At 36.5% G+C, this 19,214-nt stretch overlaps 2 protein-coding genes across 2 annotated transcripts; both read left to right on the plus strand.

Moving 5' to 3' along the window:
- Positions 1-1,757: 1,757 nt before the first annotated feature.
- Positions 1,758-13,334, plus strand: LOC135687399 (geranylgeranyl transferase type-1 subunit beta). Its single transcript, XM_065203944.2, has 9 exons — positions 1,758-2,079; positions 3,625-3,749; positions 4,628-4,692; positions 5,139-5,293; positions 5,750-5,882; positions 7,345-7,390; positions 10,794-10,978; positions 11,926-12,034; positions 13,162-13,334. Exons 1-9 carry the CDS (start codon positions 1,958-1,960, stop codon positions 13,296-13,298), a joined length of 1,077 nt encoding a protein of 358 aa, XP_065060016.2. The 5' UTR covers positions 1,758-1,957; the 3' UTR covers positions 13,299-13,334.
- Positions 13,335-13,627: 293 nt separating this feature from the next.
- LOC148957884 (uncharacterized) lies at positions 13,628-17,902 on the plus strand. The gene is made up of 2 exons (XM_089114344.1): positions 13,628-16,339; positions 17,550-17,902. Exons 1-2 carry the CDS (start codon positions 15,286-15,288, stop codon positions 17,567-17,569), a joined length of 1,074 nt encoding a protein of 357 aa, XP_088970470.1. The 5' UTR covers positions 13,628-15,285; the 3' UTR covers positions 17,570-17,902.
- The last annotated feature ends 1,312 nt before the right edge of the window (positions 17,903-19,214 follow it).

Here is a 19,214-nt window from a genome sequence, read left to right on the forward strand (position 1 = left end):
CCATCAGTAGAGAGTCCTGCTTTACACGGAGCCGTGTCAAACTTTTCAATTAAGCAGAAATTTTAGAAAGCTAAGATGAAATTTTCAATCTTTAAACGCATTGCTCTTCAGTCTACTTTGAAAATGCAAAGGGGGTGCCTGTTCTTCAGCTAATGTCTTCAAAGTGTGGAAAATTATAGCTTTCTGACCACTGCCAGTATCCATTTTTGAAACAAGCGCATCGGCAGTGGAATGGAGGAAATTTATATAAAAGTTATGCGAACAATTTTCCTTAAAAAGGTTCGAAATATAAATGAGTGCAAGGTCTGATTATGCTTTTTATGTAATTGTAGCTGTCTCACTTTTTATCGTGTCAATAACCGTAGGCCAATTAATATTCTTGAAAAAGTTTATAGTTGTTGCACCAGATCAACTATAGCTAATTTCTAGCACAGCCTGTCAGTTTTTTTTGAAAACCCAAATTCAGCCAACGAAAAGGTTCTAGTTAACATTTTTCCAGAATTACTTTTTTCTAGTTTTGGATACAAATCAATTGTTCATGTACACATATTTTTATTACACCTCTAGAGGGACCATCATGGAAACAAGATCGTATTGACCTTTTTAATGCTATCCCTGCCATTTTTAACCTTGGGTGTTTTTAGTCTATGTTTTTAACTTCTATCTGTAAATTTTATATACCTGTAAATAGATCTTTTTCTTTTTCTTAATTTTAAATTGTAATTTATTTGATGGCAAAATTATACATTCATACATACCTTAGCAGCAGTAACGGAAATGTGTCAATTTAATACCATTCGTTAACATGAACAATAACAAGAAGTGGACCAAGTCATGATCCTGCAGTACACCGCAATTGACTCTTTGTAGATAAGAGGATGCACCATTAACCAAGCTTGTATTATGGACGTCTACTCTCGGGGGGTATGCCTAATTTTTGGACGGGGACGTGCCATTTTGGTTAAAATTTTGGACCCATAATTCCGCAAATGTCTGAAAAACGTGACCCATAATTCCGCAAACATGATGAAAACTTTACCCATAATTCTGCAGAGCAAATTTAAAAAAATGATACCGATAATTCCGCACTTTTCAGAAAAAATTTACCCCTAAATAATGGCACGTCCCTATACCTTTAAACATATGAAGGTAATCCCCCCCCCCCCCCGAGCGTCTGTTTGTAGATAGATTCCATATTTCTCCAGTCTTTGGAAAAAATGTTAGGATCAGTATGAAAACAAATTACTGATGATGTGTGGGGCACGGAGAAGGGTAAATGCATTTGAAACATCGATTTTCTTAGTGAAGAATATCGAGGCTGGACAAGGCTGAGCTGTCTACAATCTTGGACAAAAATTTTGGAACTCACTTCGAAAATCGATGCCGGTTTAGATTTTTACGTTTTCCTTCAAATTTTCACCCCCTCTCCCCTTCAGCAATGTTGTGTTTGGAAGACACATTGATTTACAACTTGCAACATTGTACTGGGGGTGAGGGGGCGGCGGTATCAGGTAAATTTCTGAAAATAGCTGGAGTTCCAATATATTTTGTCCAGGGTTGTAGCTTTTTGTACAAATGAAATGAACATCTTTAGAAGATGTTAAAAAGCTAAAAGCGAGCTATTTCGTAGCAGACAGAGACAATTTTTACGAGACCCCACGGGTAAGCCCCACCCTAAATTACTAACCCCCAAGGGGCTAATTCGAAGATTACGAAGATGTTGAGGTGAATGACTTTGAAAGTCAAGAACAACAACAACCATATATATCATAATGGTAGAGAAGGGAAGTCTATTTCTAAGAAGGAGTCCGGCGTTTGTGTTCTGTTTGGATATTTGATCTTAGAATGCTTAAAATGCATAGAGAGAATCTGCTTCTTATTGAAAAGTGTTTATTCTAAGTCATCTTGACTGAAGTTCGTCGATCGAGAAGCGGGCCAGGCCCAAAAAGTGGACGTGATGGGTGATTTTGATGTGAATTTGAGTTGCCAAAGAGACTTGCAGATTGCCAAGCATATTAAGTTCATGGAACGAACCATCAGTATTTTGCCATGTGAATATGGATATTTTGACAGCTCAAGGTAAGGTCCGCCTGAAATTTTACGTTTTACCATATATTTGCACGTTTTATCAGTTGAAAAATCAATAGTTTGTCGGTTTGTTCAATCTTGAGTTCAACAACCTTTATATTACCTTGCACATATTTAAAAAGCCTGTTGTCCTCTCTAAGCTCTTCCAGCAGGTAACAAAATAAGATAGGATACTGGGAAAAATGTGTTGGTATCTTTTCAACACAATGTAAAATATATCCCAAAGTTGTATTAGATGAAACCTCAGTAATTGTGCTTCATTCCCACCATTTGGAGGCTAAAGTTAAATTTTTGTAGCAGAAAAAATTCTGGAAAGGTACACAAACACTTACTAAGTATTCATAAGTGTACCTTTCCAGAATCACAAGTTTGCCTCTTTGTTGTATTAGAGGTAGCGAGGGAGCTTAGGTAAGATTTAGATGGTTCAAAAGTTGGTCTCATTTATCCAATAAACCTGTTGGTGGCTAGTTTGGACCAAGGGCCCTTATTGTTGATATTGAGACTGTTGTTTATATTCCAGACTTTCATTTCCTTTCTTTTTGGATAAAACTAAATTTTTGATCTCAGAAACTTTGCAAAGCTTCCTTTTGAAAAGGCATTTAGTGTATCTTTTTCTCGAAAACCTAGCTTCTGAAAGTAATTTAGGATGACAGGAATAACGAACAGCCAATATTCAGGCACGGTGGAGCAGGGGGGCTGGGGGGCTTTAGCCCCCCTACTTTTTTTGATCCCTCACTTTTCTCAACGCTCTGTGGTGCCTGATAATGTCCCTCACTCTAAGAGAAAGTTTGTTCATGTTAGTGGCTCAAAGAAAAGGCCCTTGGATCTGCATTCCCTTACAATTATGACAGAATGTGATATATTCTATTTTGGATTTTGCAGAAATATTCTTGAATACAAAAGAATTTAAACCCACTGCATTTATAATACTCCAGTCAGATACATAAATCTTATGCCAAAATATTTGAGACAAAAATCTGAGGCTCTTTTTTTTACATACTATAACACAATGATGCTATTTTTCTATGTGACATACTATATTGTAAATTCAAAAAACTTTTATATCAATAGAACATCTTCAAAATATGTGAATGACCAAATTTCTTTATATTTGAACGAAAAAAGAAAAAGACAGCCCTGCCAAATAACTATCACCATTTGAAATCAGGAATACATATTTACATTTAAATTGTTTGAAATAGCAAATCTGTGTAAAATGGTAATTTTTCTAGGTATATTTTCATAATGAAGTTTTTAAATCAGATTTGCATACTTTGCAGTTTTCAAAGGTTTCCCACACAAAGAATCAATCATTACAGAATCTAGTTTTCATGCATCCAAGAAATCAGAAATTGATGCAAGATTTAAAGAAAAAATAAATTCTCATATTAAACCTATTTTAATAATAGCATATTTTGAGCTAGAGGCATCATTTTATAGGGCTCTAATTGGCTTATGATTCCTATCACAAGATTTGGTTGTTATTTATTATTTTCTGTTTCTTTCCTTGCAATGATGATAAATTTTTTCTTTTAGGATAACAATTTTATTTTTTGCACTATCTGGATTAGACATACTAAATGCATTAGACAGAGTAGAAGAGGATAAACAAGACATGATTAACTGGATCTACGCACAGCAAATCGTGCCTTCTTTTGAAGGTAAATGCATTTATAAATATATTTATTTAAAAGATGAATTGTCACAAATGTTGTGTTAATGAGGCTCCATCCCTGTTAACTATCACTTTAGAAGCTACCCAAGGGATTTCATTTGTAGTAAACAATTATTGTGTAAATAGAAAGTCTGTTTGGTGTGAAAGGGGAGTTTTTATTTACTTGAAATACAAGAAGTATTACTTTGATCTATCTAGCACAACAGAAATTTCAAGAGGAAATTCTAGTAACAATTTGCTTTTTTTGAATGCATATATGAAGATAATGTTTATCTTCGTAGACATTTAATATTCCACTGAATTTTGAGCATGATATTATATCTTATGTATTTTCGTTTCACTCGCTGTTAATTCTCAATTTTTTGCCACTAAAAATTTATGCAGAAAATTCAATAAAACTTTGTGTCAATCAATGAGGTGGTGTCAATTGAATTTAGCTCATTGGTGTCGAATTAGTTTTAAAATTTGAAAGAATAGCAAATATTATGATGCCTATGGTAATTTGAATGAACTCATTTGGACCAACAAGTGAAATACCTTCTAAAAACCAGGATTTGTCCCAGAAGTTGTAACTATTTGCCAACCCATGATATAGGTCCTTATATGCCCTGGTCTTTGTATTCTAGCATTTATCCCAAACTTCATCTCAACTAGCCATTTGCCATTTGCAATGAGCCATCTTCATCTTTACTGCCATTTTGATGTTAATTACAGTACTTTTTGTAAGCTCAAATGGATATGTTAATAAAAGCTGTAAGGTTTATTCAATTTAATTCTTTCTGCAGTATAAAGACTAAGCATGCTTGATTGTAGAAGGAGTAATAATAATTGAAATATTGTGACCTTTTGAACTTCTTTTTTCAGATGATGATGCCTCAAGGTGTGGTTTTAGGGGAGCATCATACTTTGGTGGATCTTTTAACCCAAAGGTTTCAAAAATTTATTTTTTTAATTATTCATATTTTGCATTTTGAAAACTTGAAGGCTCTTCTCCACTACAATAATTATTTTTTCAACCATTTAGTTTACAGAACAGGAAGGTTCCAAGTTGCTACTCTGAGTTTCATGCTTAGTGCGATCATCAGACAGCTTCAGCTCTGCCTAGATGGCAATGAGCAATAAATATAAATCTAAGGATGCGTAAAAAAATTTTAGTTTTCCTCAAATGATTTTCTGAAATGTAGCTTTTCTCAGGACTGAATTTTAAGAATACAACAGGAATTGCTAGACAGCATTCAAATAGACTGACATGAATTTGTTGCAGGACTTTGAAAATGATGGAATAGTTATGATAATATTTTATCTTCTAAAAATAAATATGATGTAATATGCTCAAGTATAAAGTTTAATATAAGTTCTGATTTTTGATTTCCAGGGAGTTCCTGCTAGTTCGAGTCCATATGAAGAAGGACATATTGCAATGACATATACAGCATTGTGCTGTCTTCTAATTCTTGGCGATGATTTGTCAAGGGTGAATAAAAAGGCGATAGTTGCTGGATTAAAAGCGGTTCAACTTGATAATGGAAGGTAAACAATTTTATTATGAATTTCATTTGCATTTTTTATCCTTGTTCATATCCAAGAAAACCATTTTGGAGCAGCTCCAGCAGAAGAGGGATGGAGGGAGGGGGGGGGGGGGTAAAGGGTAAACTATAGGCCCATAGCAAAATATTTGCGAGAAATCTGTATTATTTTTCAAAATGGTTAGAGCCATGGACCATTTTAAGTTACTTAAAATCTCTAGTAAATATATCCATTTTATTTGCGATTATTCTATTATTTGGAATCCTCTATTACATTTCCTCATTTTCCTACAAGTTATGGCGATCAGTCTAGTGGAAAAGAACAAAGATTTAAATTGATTTGGTAATTTATGAAATAGGCTTCGCTGAAGGACTTCTATCGTTGGTATTTCCTCTGCAATGAAACTGTTTGCAAACACAGACACGAATGTATTTTTGATTGTTCCCATTATTCTTACAGTTTTATGCCTGTGAAATCTCAAGGTGAAAATGATATGCGATTTATATACTGTGCTTGCTGCATCAGCCATATTATTGATGACTGGGGTGGAATAAATGTTGAGAAAGTCATGAAGTACATCAGAGACAGTTGGGTAAGTCCAGTGTAGTTCTTTTGCTAAGATTACAGTAAGTCCTTGAATAAGTCCCCACCTTCGAATAAGCCCCCACCTTAGAATAAGCCCCCACCTTCAAATAAGCCCTCAGCCTCGAATAAGCCCCCACTCTCGAATAAGCCCCCACTTTAAATAAGCCCCCACTTTCGAATAAGCCCCCACCTTCGAATAAGCCCCCACTTCAAATAAGCCCCCACTTTCGAATAAGCCCCCACTTCAAATAAGCCCCCACCTTCGAATAAGCCCCCACTTCAAATAAGCCCCTACCTCCCAATAAGCTCCCACCTTCAAATAAGCCCCCACCTTCAAATAAACCCCCACCTTCAAATAAGCACCCACCTTCAAATAAGTCCCCACCTTCAAATAAGCCCCCACCTTTGAATAAGCCCCCACCTTCGAATAAGCCCCCACCTTCAAATAAGCCCCCACCTTTGAATAAGCCCCCACCTTTGGATAAGCCCTCACCTTCGAATAAGTCCCCACCTTCAAATAAACCCCCTTCTTTGAATAAGCCCCCACTTTCGGATTAGCCCCCACCATCAAATAAGCCCCTACCTCCCAATAAGCTGCCACCTTCGAATAAGCCCCCACCTTTGAATAAGGCCCCACTTCAAAGAAGCCCCCACCTTCGAATAAGCCCCCACTTCAAAAGCCTCCACCTCCCAATAAGCCCCCACCTTCAAATAAGCCCCCACCTTCAAATAAGCCCCAACCTTCGAATAAGCCCCCACCTTTGAATAAGGCCCCACTTCAAATAAGCCCCCACCTTCGAATAAGCCCCCACTTCAAAAGCCCTCACCTCCCAATAAGCCCCCACCTTCAAATAAGCCCCCACCTTCAAATAAGCCCCAACCTTCGAATAAGCCCCCACCTTTGAATAAGGCCCCACTTCAAATAAGCCCCCACCTTCGAATAAGCCCCCACTTCAAAAGCCCCCACCTCCCAATAAGCCCCCACCTTCAAATAAGCCCCCACCTACAAATAAGCCCCAACCTTCGAATAAGCCCCCACCTTCAAATAAGCCCCCACCTTCGAATAAGCCCCCACCTTCGAATAAGCCCCCACCTCCCAATAAGCCCCCACCTTCAAATAAGCCCCCACCTTTGAATAAGCCCCCATGGGCTGACACATTACCTCAATAGCAATAGGTATATCCAAACATATCTGCATTTTTAAGCATACGGACCAGACTCAAATAAACCCCTTGGCTTGCTTTTCACTCTTCACATTTAAAAAATATCATTTTCAATATCAATAGAATTCTTAGCTTTTTCAAGTCACGTGCAAGAATCTATGACGCACCACCAATGGATTTTCTTCAATGTGTCAGTTTAGTACGATAAAATGATTGTGTGAAATATGCATGTTTTTATACTAAATCTTAGCATTGATTAAAGTTCCAACAAAGCCTAAAGCGATATTTCAATTCTTTTTATCGCAGTCTTACGACCATGGTTTTGGACAAGGACCAAGCTTAGAATCCCACGGTGAGAAAGTAAAATTCCCTTTGCAAGATTATTCTGCATTTATTTCTTTATCAATATGGCGACCCCTGCCCCCAACCCTGAGGAGGAAATTTTATTCTTTGTTAATCATGCCCAAAATAAAAACTTGTCTAATTTTACGGAAATGACAAAAAATATCTAAAAGTATACATTAAGTACACGCTACTTTACATACACTACAAAGACGGTACCCCGGGGAGCATCAACTCTGTCTACCCCGGGGCCATAACATACAGGGGAAAAAATGCACGTTTGTAATTACAAATACTTAAAGATGAGGCCTTATAAGGTGGGGGGTGGGGGGTGGCATTATTTCATATTTGATGATGATATCTTGCAATTTTTTCATATTTCAAAATTAACAAAGCAAGGTATTTCGAAATTGTCGAATTGCCACGGAAAGTTGGACCGACTCACATAAAAAATTGACCGAGTCTTCAAAGCCAATCTTTGCAGCTACAAATATTGAAAATGTATAAAGAATAGGTGCATAAAAAATCAAATGGATTCCGTACTTGGGTAAAAATGAAGAATTCATTCTCTTTGAACCTCTGTGGAATCATTTGGTACTTTTAAGGGGAATCTAAGGACACTGGATGAAATATTTATCTTTGTTTTGCTCAACTTGTTTTTTGGGAACAACTAAAAAAGAGACTCGAAAAACATGTACCAAAACTAAAAGTCTTAAGTCTTTTGCGTGGAGGGTACAGCCTGAAGGGGCCAGTTTTATACACATGCCTGGAAGAGACAATAAACTTGGCGGATTTTTTAACTTTGAATTTTAGGGCATCTTCTTTGGCTCTACTAACCACCAAGAGCCCTAACAACCAGTAAATTCAGTTGTTTAATGGATTTTTCATACTACCATCATACTGTTATTTCTAGTCACTTACAGTCTTAGGTGCATTCAATAGAAAGAAATAATGCTAAAATAATGTAAATGCGAAGCTAAAGCTGAGTGACATCAACTCTTACGATGTTCTCAAGAAGAAATCGGAATAAATGCTGCAGATTGACTACATTATTCTAAAGAATAGATATTTTATGGACAGGGAATTTTGCATAACCATCTAGCAACCAGCCTAACCGAAATTTTTAAGGTTTAAATCATTAAGCCTTGGGAACCTTCTGGCAGAAGACCGGAAGTCACGTCTACGTTACAAGCTTTTTTGATGGTATCATCAGATTTGAAAAATTCGAATGTCGCAATTTTGCTGACCGTGCATTTTTCATGCTTCCAGTAAAGCGACTTCTGGTCAATTACCAGAATGCTTCGAAAGCTTAAAACAATCAGTGGCCTTTATTTTTATGAATTAAACTTTCATCGAGTTTGAGAAAAACAGTTCGTGGCCGTGTTTGTGGCTTTTCATAATATTGCCTTATAGTTTGATCTTTTTGCGTAATTTATAATCACTTTTAGCATTACTTATTGCCGCCATACTGAAATCAAAGATATGATCGGAACCAACATTTTCAAGATAAGAATAACTTTTCGGTGAACATGTTAACTCCGGATAAAAAAATTGAAGAGCGAACAATAACTTTCTGAATATTATTACCAGCAAATTAATCCTGCATCTAAATGCCTTACAAAACAGTGGTTTAGTGGTCTTAGGAAGAATTCCTAGTACGTATATGTGGAACAAGCAATGTGGATAAAGCTTGTTTATGACGTTATTTGATGTTCTCGTCTATTTCGTTGAGATAATATAAGCCAAAAGTATTTGTGGTAGACTAAACCAAGCTCTGAAGAAAAACTGCTAGGGGTGATAATAGATAAAAATCTTAATTTCAAAAGCCACAACTCAAACTTATGCAAAAGAGCCAGCCAAAAACTGCATGCCTTTGTTAGAGTATCGCTATTTATGGGTTCTGATAAACTGCGTCTCCTAATGAACAGCTTCATAAAAGCTCAGTTTAGCTACTGCCCCCTAATTTGGATGTTCCATGACAAATGTCTGAATGCTAAAGTGAATAAAATTCACGAAAGAGCACTCAGAATTGTTTATTACGACAGTCATGCTGACTACGAAGCATTGCTGACATTGGATAATGCAGTATCAATTCACCAACGCAATCTACAGTACTTGATGATAGAAATATACAAAACCAAACATAACCTGAACCCTAGTTTCATGAGTGAGATTTTTGAAACAAGAAAAGTACATTATGATTTGCGAACTAAAAATAATCTTTGCATTCCAAAAGCCAGGACAACTTCTTATGGTATAGAAACTATGAGATATTTAGGTCAAAAACTGTGGTAAACACTACCTCACAGTATAAGAGAGTCCCAATCTTTGGCAACATTTAAAAAAGAATTAAGAGCACACCCTGTAGAATGCGGCTGTAGATTGTGTAAAATATTTATTGCTGGGTTAGGTTTTATTTAGAATATTATACCTTAAACATTTCTAGCATTGTACCATATATTTATTTTATACTAATTCTTTATAGATAGTTGGCCTTAATTAGCTCCTTTATAGCTATTAGACTTTTATCTAGTACGCCAGCTATAAGCAAATTATTTATTATAATTATTATTATTATTATTACTATATTTTATGCTATTGGTATTTTTCCTATACGTAAAATTATGAAAAGCCTTTAAAACCCCTAGAAAAATTGAAAATATTAAAAGAACAACCCAGGTGAAATATGGTTGGTATCTTAACAGGTCTACAGATCAATAGTCACTTGAGTCAATGCTTGAGGTCAATAGTCTCTTATATCTTCAAGTCTTTGTAATTACAAACGTGCATTTGTCCTCTCTATGTTATGGCCCCGGGGTAGACAGAGTTAATGCTCCCCGGGTTATCGTCTTTGTAGTGTATGTGAAGTAGCGTGTAGTTCAGGTATTACAATAACTTGTTATGTAACTTTTTAGAATGTATAAAAAGTCAATGCTGTTATCAAGTAGATAATTCTCACACAACTTTTAAAGAGGTATTCAGTTATTTTGTTGTTTCATATTTCATACTGGGAACCAAAGTTATTTCATATTTCTAAGCTAAAAAACCTAAATATTTATATTTTCATTCCGAAGATCTCAATTATTTCATATTTCAAACACCCCTTATAGGGCCTCAAAGATATAAGAGGGGGGGGGGGGGGAGGAGGGGTGTCTATGAGAAGTAAACTTTAATCGAAGGTTTTGGTTTCAAAATAAAAACTAGCATCCGCTCTGCGACTTGTATTGTGTTTGCAAACTCGATTACAAAGATATATTTTATGATTCGTTTCACTAAATGAGAGATGCCTTTCTCCATATTTTGCTTCCAAATACCTAAACTCACTAGGGGCCTATTACCGTGTTCCCTCTATTCTACTGAACCCCCTGTGGAAGGTGATTGCTGGAGAAGTATATGTATGTATTTCCTTTCAGGTGGTTCCACCTTTTGCGCTATAGCATCTTTGATACTCATGGGGAAACTCAGCGAATGCTTCAGGGAAAAGGAAATCGACAAAATAAAGCGATGGTGCATTCTTCGACAGAAAAGTGGGTTCCAAGGTCGGCCGAACAAACCCGTTGATACGTGCTATTCTTTTTGGGTTGGCGCCTCCCTGCAGGTAACAGTTTCCAACTTTTAGAACGGTGAACTGATGACGTCATTGAAATGCTTTTTAGATATTTAGGACATTCCAATCTAAGAAGAAAATCACTAAAAATAGATTCATTAAAAAGAGACCAAACAAGAAATAATGTATAGTTTAAATGCTTACTATTCTGAAGCTATACAGGTTTTCATGTCACAGACAGACAAAAACTCTGACGGAGACAGTAACATTGGCTTTTTCTTGACACTTCCATAACCTGAACATAATTTTTGTGACTTTGCAAAAAATTTTTCACAAAATCTTTGGGAAAAGAAAAAATTGTTTTAAGTATGTTTTTATCTGCTATATCGCACTTTTCTTGTCATTTCTCATTTGACACAGCTTTCATTTTCTATCAAACCACGCCCACTGATAAACAGCACCCTCTATTAAACGCTGCATACAATGGTTGGATTTTGTAATAAACGCCGCGGTGTACTCTCGAGGAAATACGGTATTCAAATTGGCTGAGATATAGCCTAAAGAGCAGGGGACACCCCTCTCAAATCACTGTCACTTGGTCTTCTTTCGAATGTTTTTAAACCAGGCCCAGACAACAGTGCCACTCGTCTGTAAACTTTAGGTCATGTCTCGTCGAATTTGTGACAGATTTACATGAAATATTGTATAAAAAGCTTCAAGATCCTAAAAAGAGGCCCAAAATGCAAAATCCTAAAAAAAGATATTTTTCACGAAGTTAACACTGAAGCACTGTATTCATTGTGAAAGTTTACAAATCATCATAGTTAATAGGGAAATCCCAATACTGTTGTTCAATCATGTTTTCCATTGGGGAAGCTAGGACTTTGACATTTTGGGGGGAGGGGAGTTGGGGTGTTATCATTACTATTGTGTCATTTGGTGTCATTTAGTCCTGATTTTATAATTTGAAACTTTGATCTACGATGTCTTTATTCAAGCTTCTTGGCGCAAGTGAATTAATCGAAAAAGACGCGAATAGAGAATATTTGATGGGAACACAACATGCTACCGTTGGGGGATTTAGCAAATGGCCTGATTTTCACCCAGGTATGTTTACTTGCTCTTCACCTTAAAAGCCTTTATTGCTCCTGAATGGGCAATATTCCCGTTGCGAAAAATATTAATTGAGTAGAAAACTTACTTAAGTATTTGGGAGGGGGGGGGGAGTGTTTAAATCTTGATACTAGAAAGTGGGGTCTAAGAGAGGAGGGCATTTTCAAGTGAGGGTTTATTCAAAACTTGATCTTTTTAAGGGGAGGCTATATTGAAATCTTGTATAAAAATTACATATTTTGGCTGGCAGAGTAATTAAACAAAACAAAATTTGTGGCTCAAAAAATTGAATTAAAAATTCAGCTGGATAAAGAAGCTCTAACATTGTGTTTTTGAAGGTTTTAGAGATGTGATCTAGTGCAAAAGCTTTAAATAGATGTTGAAGTCAATTCTCTGCATTTTTCTAATACTTATGGTATTAAAAGGTGAGGAAGGATGTTAATTTCGGTGACCAACTTTCATATAGTCAAAGTAGTTCAATGAACGCTAAAAATTTTGAGCTATGAACATTTAATCAAAAAGCAAAATTGATTTGTTACAAAATTGCTATATTCGATTTAACATTTGGAAGGGCATGTTCCTTAGAACAAGAGATAGAATTAAGATCTCCAGCGTTTCAAAAAGCGTGGTCCTTATCAATTCTTCCCTTGAATCCACCTTTAAAATCCTCTTACAGTCTCAGATATGTATAGTGAAACAGCACTGCTACAGTATTTTATACTTCCTTCACCTTTGTGAGCTGAATCTGAGGCAAATGTCAGCGCTATGTTGAGATTTTTATTTTAAAAGTTTTCAAGAATTTTATGTTCAGCTTTTTCGTTCGAAACTTCCTCTCTTTATTACATTTTCCGTAGACATTATAAAGCGAGGAGGGTTATTAACTGAATTCGTATGGCAAGGTTATAAATTTAGGGGCTGCTTGCACGAGCCCGGGTTTGCTTTTTCACCTACCGACATTCGGTTTCATCGACTAACTAAGGATTTTGTGGACCAGCTGAAGGGTTTCAGATTAACTCATTCAGAAATAGGGGGCACACCCCCAATACCCCCGCTAGCAACGCCCCTACGTAAGCTTATGGTCAACTGCACCTTTTATCATAATGTTTCACGTTTTGTTCTAGACGTCCTCCATACTTATTTTGGACTTTGTGGCCTCTCTTTGATGAGCCAGCCAGGACTGCTTTCAGTAGATGCAGCGCTCAGCATTTCAGAAAGAGCTAAAGATCATCTTGAACGACTGCACGCATTATGGAGATAGCATTGATATGAAAAGTTGATTATTTTTTTACACTCATCAATGCAGTTTTTATGCAGGGATTCCTTTTAGACAAACGTTAAATTCCTGAATATAAAAAGCCTTTAAGATTTGATACATATCACGACTAATATTCATTCAATGAAAGTTTGATAAGATCCATAACACAAGTCTTATGTAAAGTTTCTCTTTTTGCTACCTAGCTTCAGATGGTAGTTTTAAGGACACCGAAACGCTATGCTTATCCAGCAGTGCCCTGGTCTTTCCTTTCGAGATGACCACACCCCGTGATTCCTACGCCTAGAATTACAGAGAGCCGGCGACTTTCCTCGCTCTGGGTGAAAGTTTGATCCTGTCATTGTTGGGGAGACGAGCAAGAGGATGTTTTTTTTCGCGTGGAAGGAAATTTTTATTACGCATGCTCTGTGACTCACATCAAAGAGACTGCACTAAAACGTTTGACCCAGTACTGACCACAGGATCTAAATACATGCATGAGAAACACCGTGGGGGACCCTGCTTTGTTTTAGGCAGGCAGGGAATGTGTTCTTGCCCAGGTCATTCGATGATTTTACTCTTTTTTTATAATTATTGACACACAAAGTCCCTGCATCTAGTTTATGTTACAAAAATGCCCATTTATGATGAATGAAGGTTAAGTGCAGTTAATTCAAAACAGAGTAAGAGTTAGTGCTGCTCCGCCTGGGGTTCGTGTTTCCATTGGTTTTTAATTAAACAAAAATTTAGTTTTTTAAGCTGACAGAGGGTAGCAAGCTACTTGATGTCAATGGGAATTTCATTCCAGTTCTTCAGAGCTGGGAAGAACAATTTTCTTTTGGCATAATTTAGATTAGATTTAGATTTAGATTTAGATAGAAATTTTTACCAAATTAGAGTATAGGAACAAATGTTGGAATTCATACCAGGGCTGTACTGGGAAGAAATTTTTGTTATTTTAAAGGCCATGGCTCTGCCTCGCCATCGTTGAAGGGATCCCTGCCTTGATTCTCAGAGGCTACCTCCTATAAATAAAATACACTCTTTTATTCGAAACGGCCTAAACACTTTTTAAAAAGGATATTGTTTATAAAAATATTCAGGCTAAGAATCATCCAATTTGTAAGAATATTTTTTAAGCATATTTTTCAGCAGTTGCCTGTTTTGCGATGTTCCTAACAGGGAATCTCATAACTGACATCTTTGGTTTTTCAAAATACGTTTTAGAGCGGGCGATGTTCCCCTAAAACCATATCAGATTTGAAAAAAAACACCTAAAGAATATATTCAGGTTCAAAGCGAACATTTCTAAAAATTACCGGGGCTGGGAATAATTATTGTATTCTCATAACAAAGAGGGCATAAGAAATCCAAAGACGACACAAAGATGAATAAGGGACTAAAGTACGGATCACCCTCGACCATAAGAAGCTGCTTAAAATCCTCCTTTCAATGGGGAGGAAATAATTCTTTTCGAAGGTTAGACTCCTACTTCCTGATTGCTTAGTCCATTAATTAGTAAAAATAGCATCTTGTGGTCGATTAGAAAATATTCTTTCTTCTAAAAAGTAGCATTTGGTATTTTAGAAAACATTTCATACTGTAAACATAAAAGAATGTGAAGCTGATTGTGATTACTAATCTTTTAGAAAATTACTAATCTGTGGGCTAAGATTCTTTTAGAAAATGAGTGTCTGTGATACCCTGTAAGCCAAGGTAAAGAGTGCTCGCAATTTTGTGTCGATGTTTGTCTTGGCTTTGAACATCAATAACGCAGTAAGTCACGTGAACAACTGCCTGAAAGAGTTGTTTCTAAGAACTAGCTGGGAAGTTCCTTGCTGTGGATTTGTTGATATCCGATCCGCGAAGCTTTGCATATGCAAACGATGGCATCAGTTGAAACCGATGATGCAGAACAAATTGTCACTTTGATACAATCTGAAGCATTATGGCATAATTTCGATTTGAAATTTTGATTTGATAGGAACTGGCTATGACTTCAACTCCTGATTTCGACAATGTGGAGAGAAGCAGGCGAGAACACAATGTATTTGACGATATGCGCGCCTTTAAAGTCATTTTGAGAGTTCTTGGCTTCTGGCATCCAAGAGATGCTTCGTTTCTCGAATCCTGGGCATACCCTGTGATTGTAAACTTGATATTTTTTACGATGTTGGTCTTGGAAACTGTTTATTTGGCCACTGCTTATCCGCAAGCATTGAAATTGGCGAAGAATGAGAAAAACTACGACCAGCTCTTCGACTTATCAGTTCGTTTGACTGTTGATTTGTACGCATGGCTGTGCCACGTTTCTACTGTCGCCTATTTCAAATGTCGAGATTTGGAATCGAATTTATTGCAAGTTATAAACTTCGATGTGGATTTGATACTACGATGCCTGGCTTTAAATCGCCGATTAAAGTTTATACTCTTAGTTTCGTTCATAATTAACCTACTGGTCAACGTATTAACGTTCTACAATACATTCTGGCTAGATACAAACTTGAGAAGTAATGCTACCAAAATGGAGTTTCTTGTTTATGGAATGAATTACCTCTACATTCCGTTCAATATTTATCTTATACCGGTTTCGCTGTCTTTGACGTGGGTTATGTATCTCTTGTATGGTATTTCAAAGCTTCGGCTGGTGCATTTTAAGCGAACCTTCTTGCAATGGGAATACTCAGCCGAGGATGCAATTTACTGCCATTACACAGAGTATTCAATCAAAGTGCATCGCACGTGCACCAAACTCAAATGGCTGTTCATTGTCCACAATGCCATAATGGTCGTTCTCACTCCAATGTTTTGTTATCTGAGCATGGAAATCGTCAAGAAGCAGAATTCTTTCCATTTTGCTATATTCATTTTGCTCTGCACCGAGACTGTAGTCAGCTGGATAGTGCCTCTATTATTCGCTGAAGGCCTAGCCTCGCAAGAGAATCAGTTTCGGGAAGACGTAAATAAGTTCTGTCCCGGTTATATTCGTGATGTAACACCAGGAATTGATGGTGAAGCACTTGAGCGAAAGACATTTACATCTAGAGGTGAAGTAAACAAACTGCTTTCATATTTAAGGGAGCGTAAACTCGGGTTCGTTATCGGAGCCTACAGCTTTCAACTAAAGCTCTCGATGTGGTCGTTTTACTTTGGATTCATATTGTTTGTAATCAAAGTTTTTATTTAAATGATGTTCCTTAGTCGATGAGGTAACCTCATAAAGAAGATACTATGGGCAAGATTCTGAAATGAACTTCTGTTTAGAAGTTTGGTTGTGGACTTTCGAGAGCCTTAACTCCGCCTCGTGGGCACCATATACCTTACAAACTGGAAACTTTGTTGCTTGCGCGGACAGGTTCATTTTCAAAATTTGCGACTGCGCGCCTGAAATTACACACATCTAGAAATGTGTAGTGTTAAAAATGTAACATTTTGTCAAATAGTGACTGGTTACGCGGCCAATATTGCAAATGCGCGTGGATAAAAAATTTGAGTGCGCGGGCAATTTATAGCGGGCGCGCGACAAAATTTCCAGTCTGGTATACCTTCATCATATCACACACCTTGCCATACCATAAATTATTGGTTTGAAGTAAATATCGGGCGAGAAAAGCCTGACAGTATGTTTAAAATACGAGAAAAGTGTGTTTTCAAATGTTTGCTTTAAATGCCAAAAGGGGCCTATTGTAGGTTTTCTTCCATCGAGGCTTCGAACCCTTTTCTGACGACGGTTGACTAACTTTATGACTTTTTTCGTTTATTAGTTTTTATCATTATTATACATTAATTTACGTTGGGCATAATACATCAATACAGTATCTAAAAGCTAACATTGATAAAGAATTACAGAGTAAATATCATTAACAATTTCGTATAAAATTATAAAAGCGTTATTTAGGATTAGGCAAGAAAACCACTGTTGGCAAATAGTTTGTTTTACAGATCTTGCAATTTCATTTATTTCTATCCCATTGTTTCATCTTACTTTTGAATTCATTTATATCATTTAAGTCCTACAATTCGTTTGGTAGGTTATTCTACAGCCTGAGTTCTAGCAAGGTGGTTGCTTCAATTCCATAGAATTTTGTCTGAACTTTAGACAGCTTGATTCGACTTCCATTTCTTATAGCACAATGTTGTTCTGCTAAAGAAAATATATATCTTATATATGTTAGGTTAAAGCTTTTAATGGAGTTGAATAATTCTTTCATAAGCCATGCAGGTTCCTTACTTGAATTGGCACCACGTTCTCCTTAGGCAAAGAAATACTGAAGTAGAATGCTGTTGTGTCTTGAGACAAGAAAATCTTTTCGTGCAAATGTTCTGTCGAGATTTGTCCAAATCAGAGGACAGTACCAAAACTTGGTTATTATTAAGGCTCGTGTAGTTTTGTCTGCAACTACACCTTGTAAGTGAATTTATCATCTAATAACATAATCAATAGTTATTCTCTGCTGTCAACCTTGACAAATTTGTTATCAATTTTAATCATTATTGCTTAAGAATAGTTGTTGATCATTATTAAACGTGATTTTTTCTCATTTGATTTAAGTCATTTTTATTGAACTATCTTGTAGGTATATTCATGTCTCTATAAAGAATATTTACAACAGTTTTGAATTTTTTTCCCACCTTCATAGATCGTGGTGTCATTAGCGTAATTAAAAACTTCGTTACCTTTACTAAATAAGAACGGATCGTCAATAAATATGTTAAATAAGAGAGGACCCAAAACCAATCCTAGAGGGATGCCTTGTTTGTTTCCCTCTAAGTGCTGCGCAACCGATCAATGTTTTTTCTTTGTTCCGTTTTACCCTTTGTTCCCTTTGGATGGAATCGAGAAGGATGGAAACTGTGTAATGATTTCTCGCGAAACTTGTTTGTTATCTTGGTGAGTTCAATACTATCAAACGCGATTTTTTACACTAACCAACAACTGGAGGTGCGAAGGTAGCTCTTCATTCTCCTAATCGCACTGAAGTTTCTTGTGCAGATAAAATCAACGCGTACAATTTTGCCATGGTCGCGCTTCATCAAAAGCCAGGTAACCAGCCGCACTAGTTGTCAATTGACCCCTCATTTCATCTTTAGCATGAAGAAAAACTGGAGCTCAATCTGAATTGCAGTTGACGCTTCTTCCGAAAAAATGTAGGGACACAAGACACACTCTTATCTGTTTGCTTGGACTTAATGTCAACAAGAAAACTACCATTGCATGTTTCTTTACTGATTTTAAGATGTGAAGGTCTACAAATCACCTAAAACATTTCTTCCGATGAACAGTATTGAGGTTGGGTAGAGTGGGGGGGGGGATAGTGTGACATCCCCCTACACCAATTGGTTGCGACGGGTTCAAAGGGAATGTAAGAGAGCCAGGAACAAAGCAATACGAAGACGAAAATTCAATGTGATGAAATATAAAATTTTTAAAAGGGAATGTCTGTCTATTGGTGCCTAGAATGTTAAAGAATCGCATATATTGAATGTAGTCACTGATAAGGAAAAAGCTTGAAAATTTTGAATTTAATACAAAGATCAGCTGATGAGACACGAAAATATAAATAAATTGTGCGTAAAAATGAATTCGATAAATATACTTACTTATTCAAATATTCAATACCCAAGCAAAGCAACACCTATTCACAACAATATAAAAATGGGCGTAGCATGAAATTACCACGTCTTTTGAAAAATAACTCCACCTTTTTGTACAAACCTTTGACAACTCCAAAAAAATTATCAAATTTGACGAAAGCAACATCAACGAAAAAACTTTCTCACCTATCACCCTTTTAAAAACTACTTCCAATTTCTTTTAACTTGACCTTTCAGAATCTGACAACGGACAATAATTCAAGTCCACTTGAGGGGTTTCAAGCCTCGTGACATTTATTTTTATGACAAAATAATGGGTAGAACAAT

Source organism: Rhopilema esculentum, chromosome 20 (genome assembly GCF_057945365.1).
Source record: "Rhopilema esculentum isolate cy_ngs chromosome 20, ASM5794536v1, whole genome shotgun sequence".
In the NCBI taxonomy this organism is placed as follows: domain Eukaryota; kingdom Metazoa; phylum Cnidaria; class Scyphozoa; order Rhizostomeae; family Rhizostomatidae; genus Rhopilema; species Rhopilema esculentum.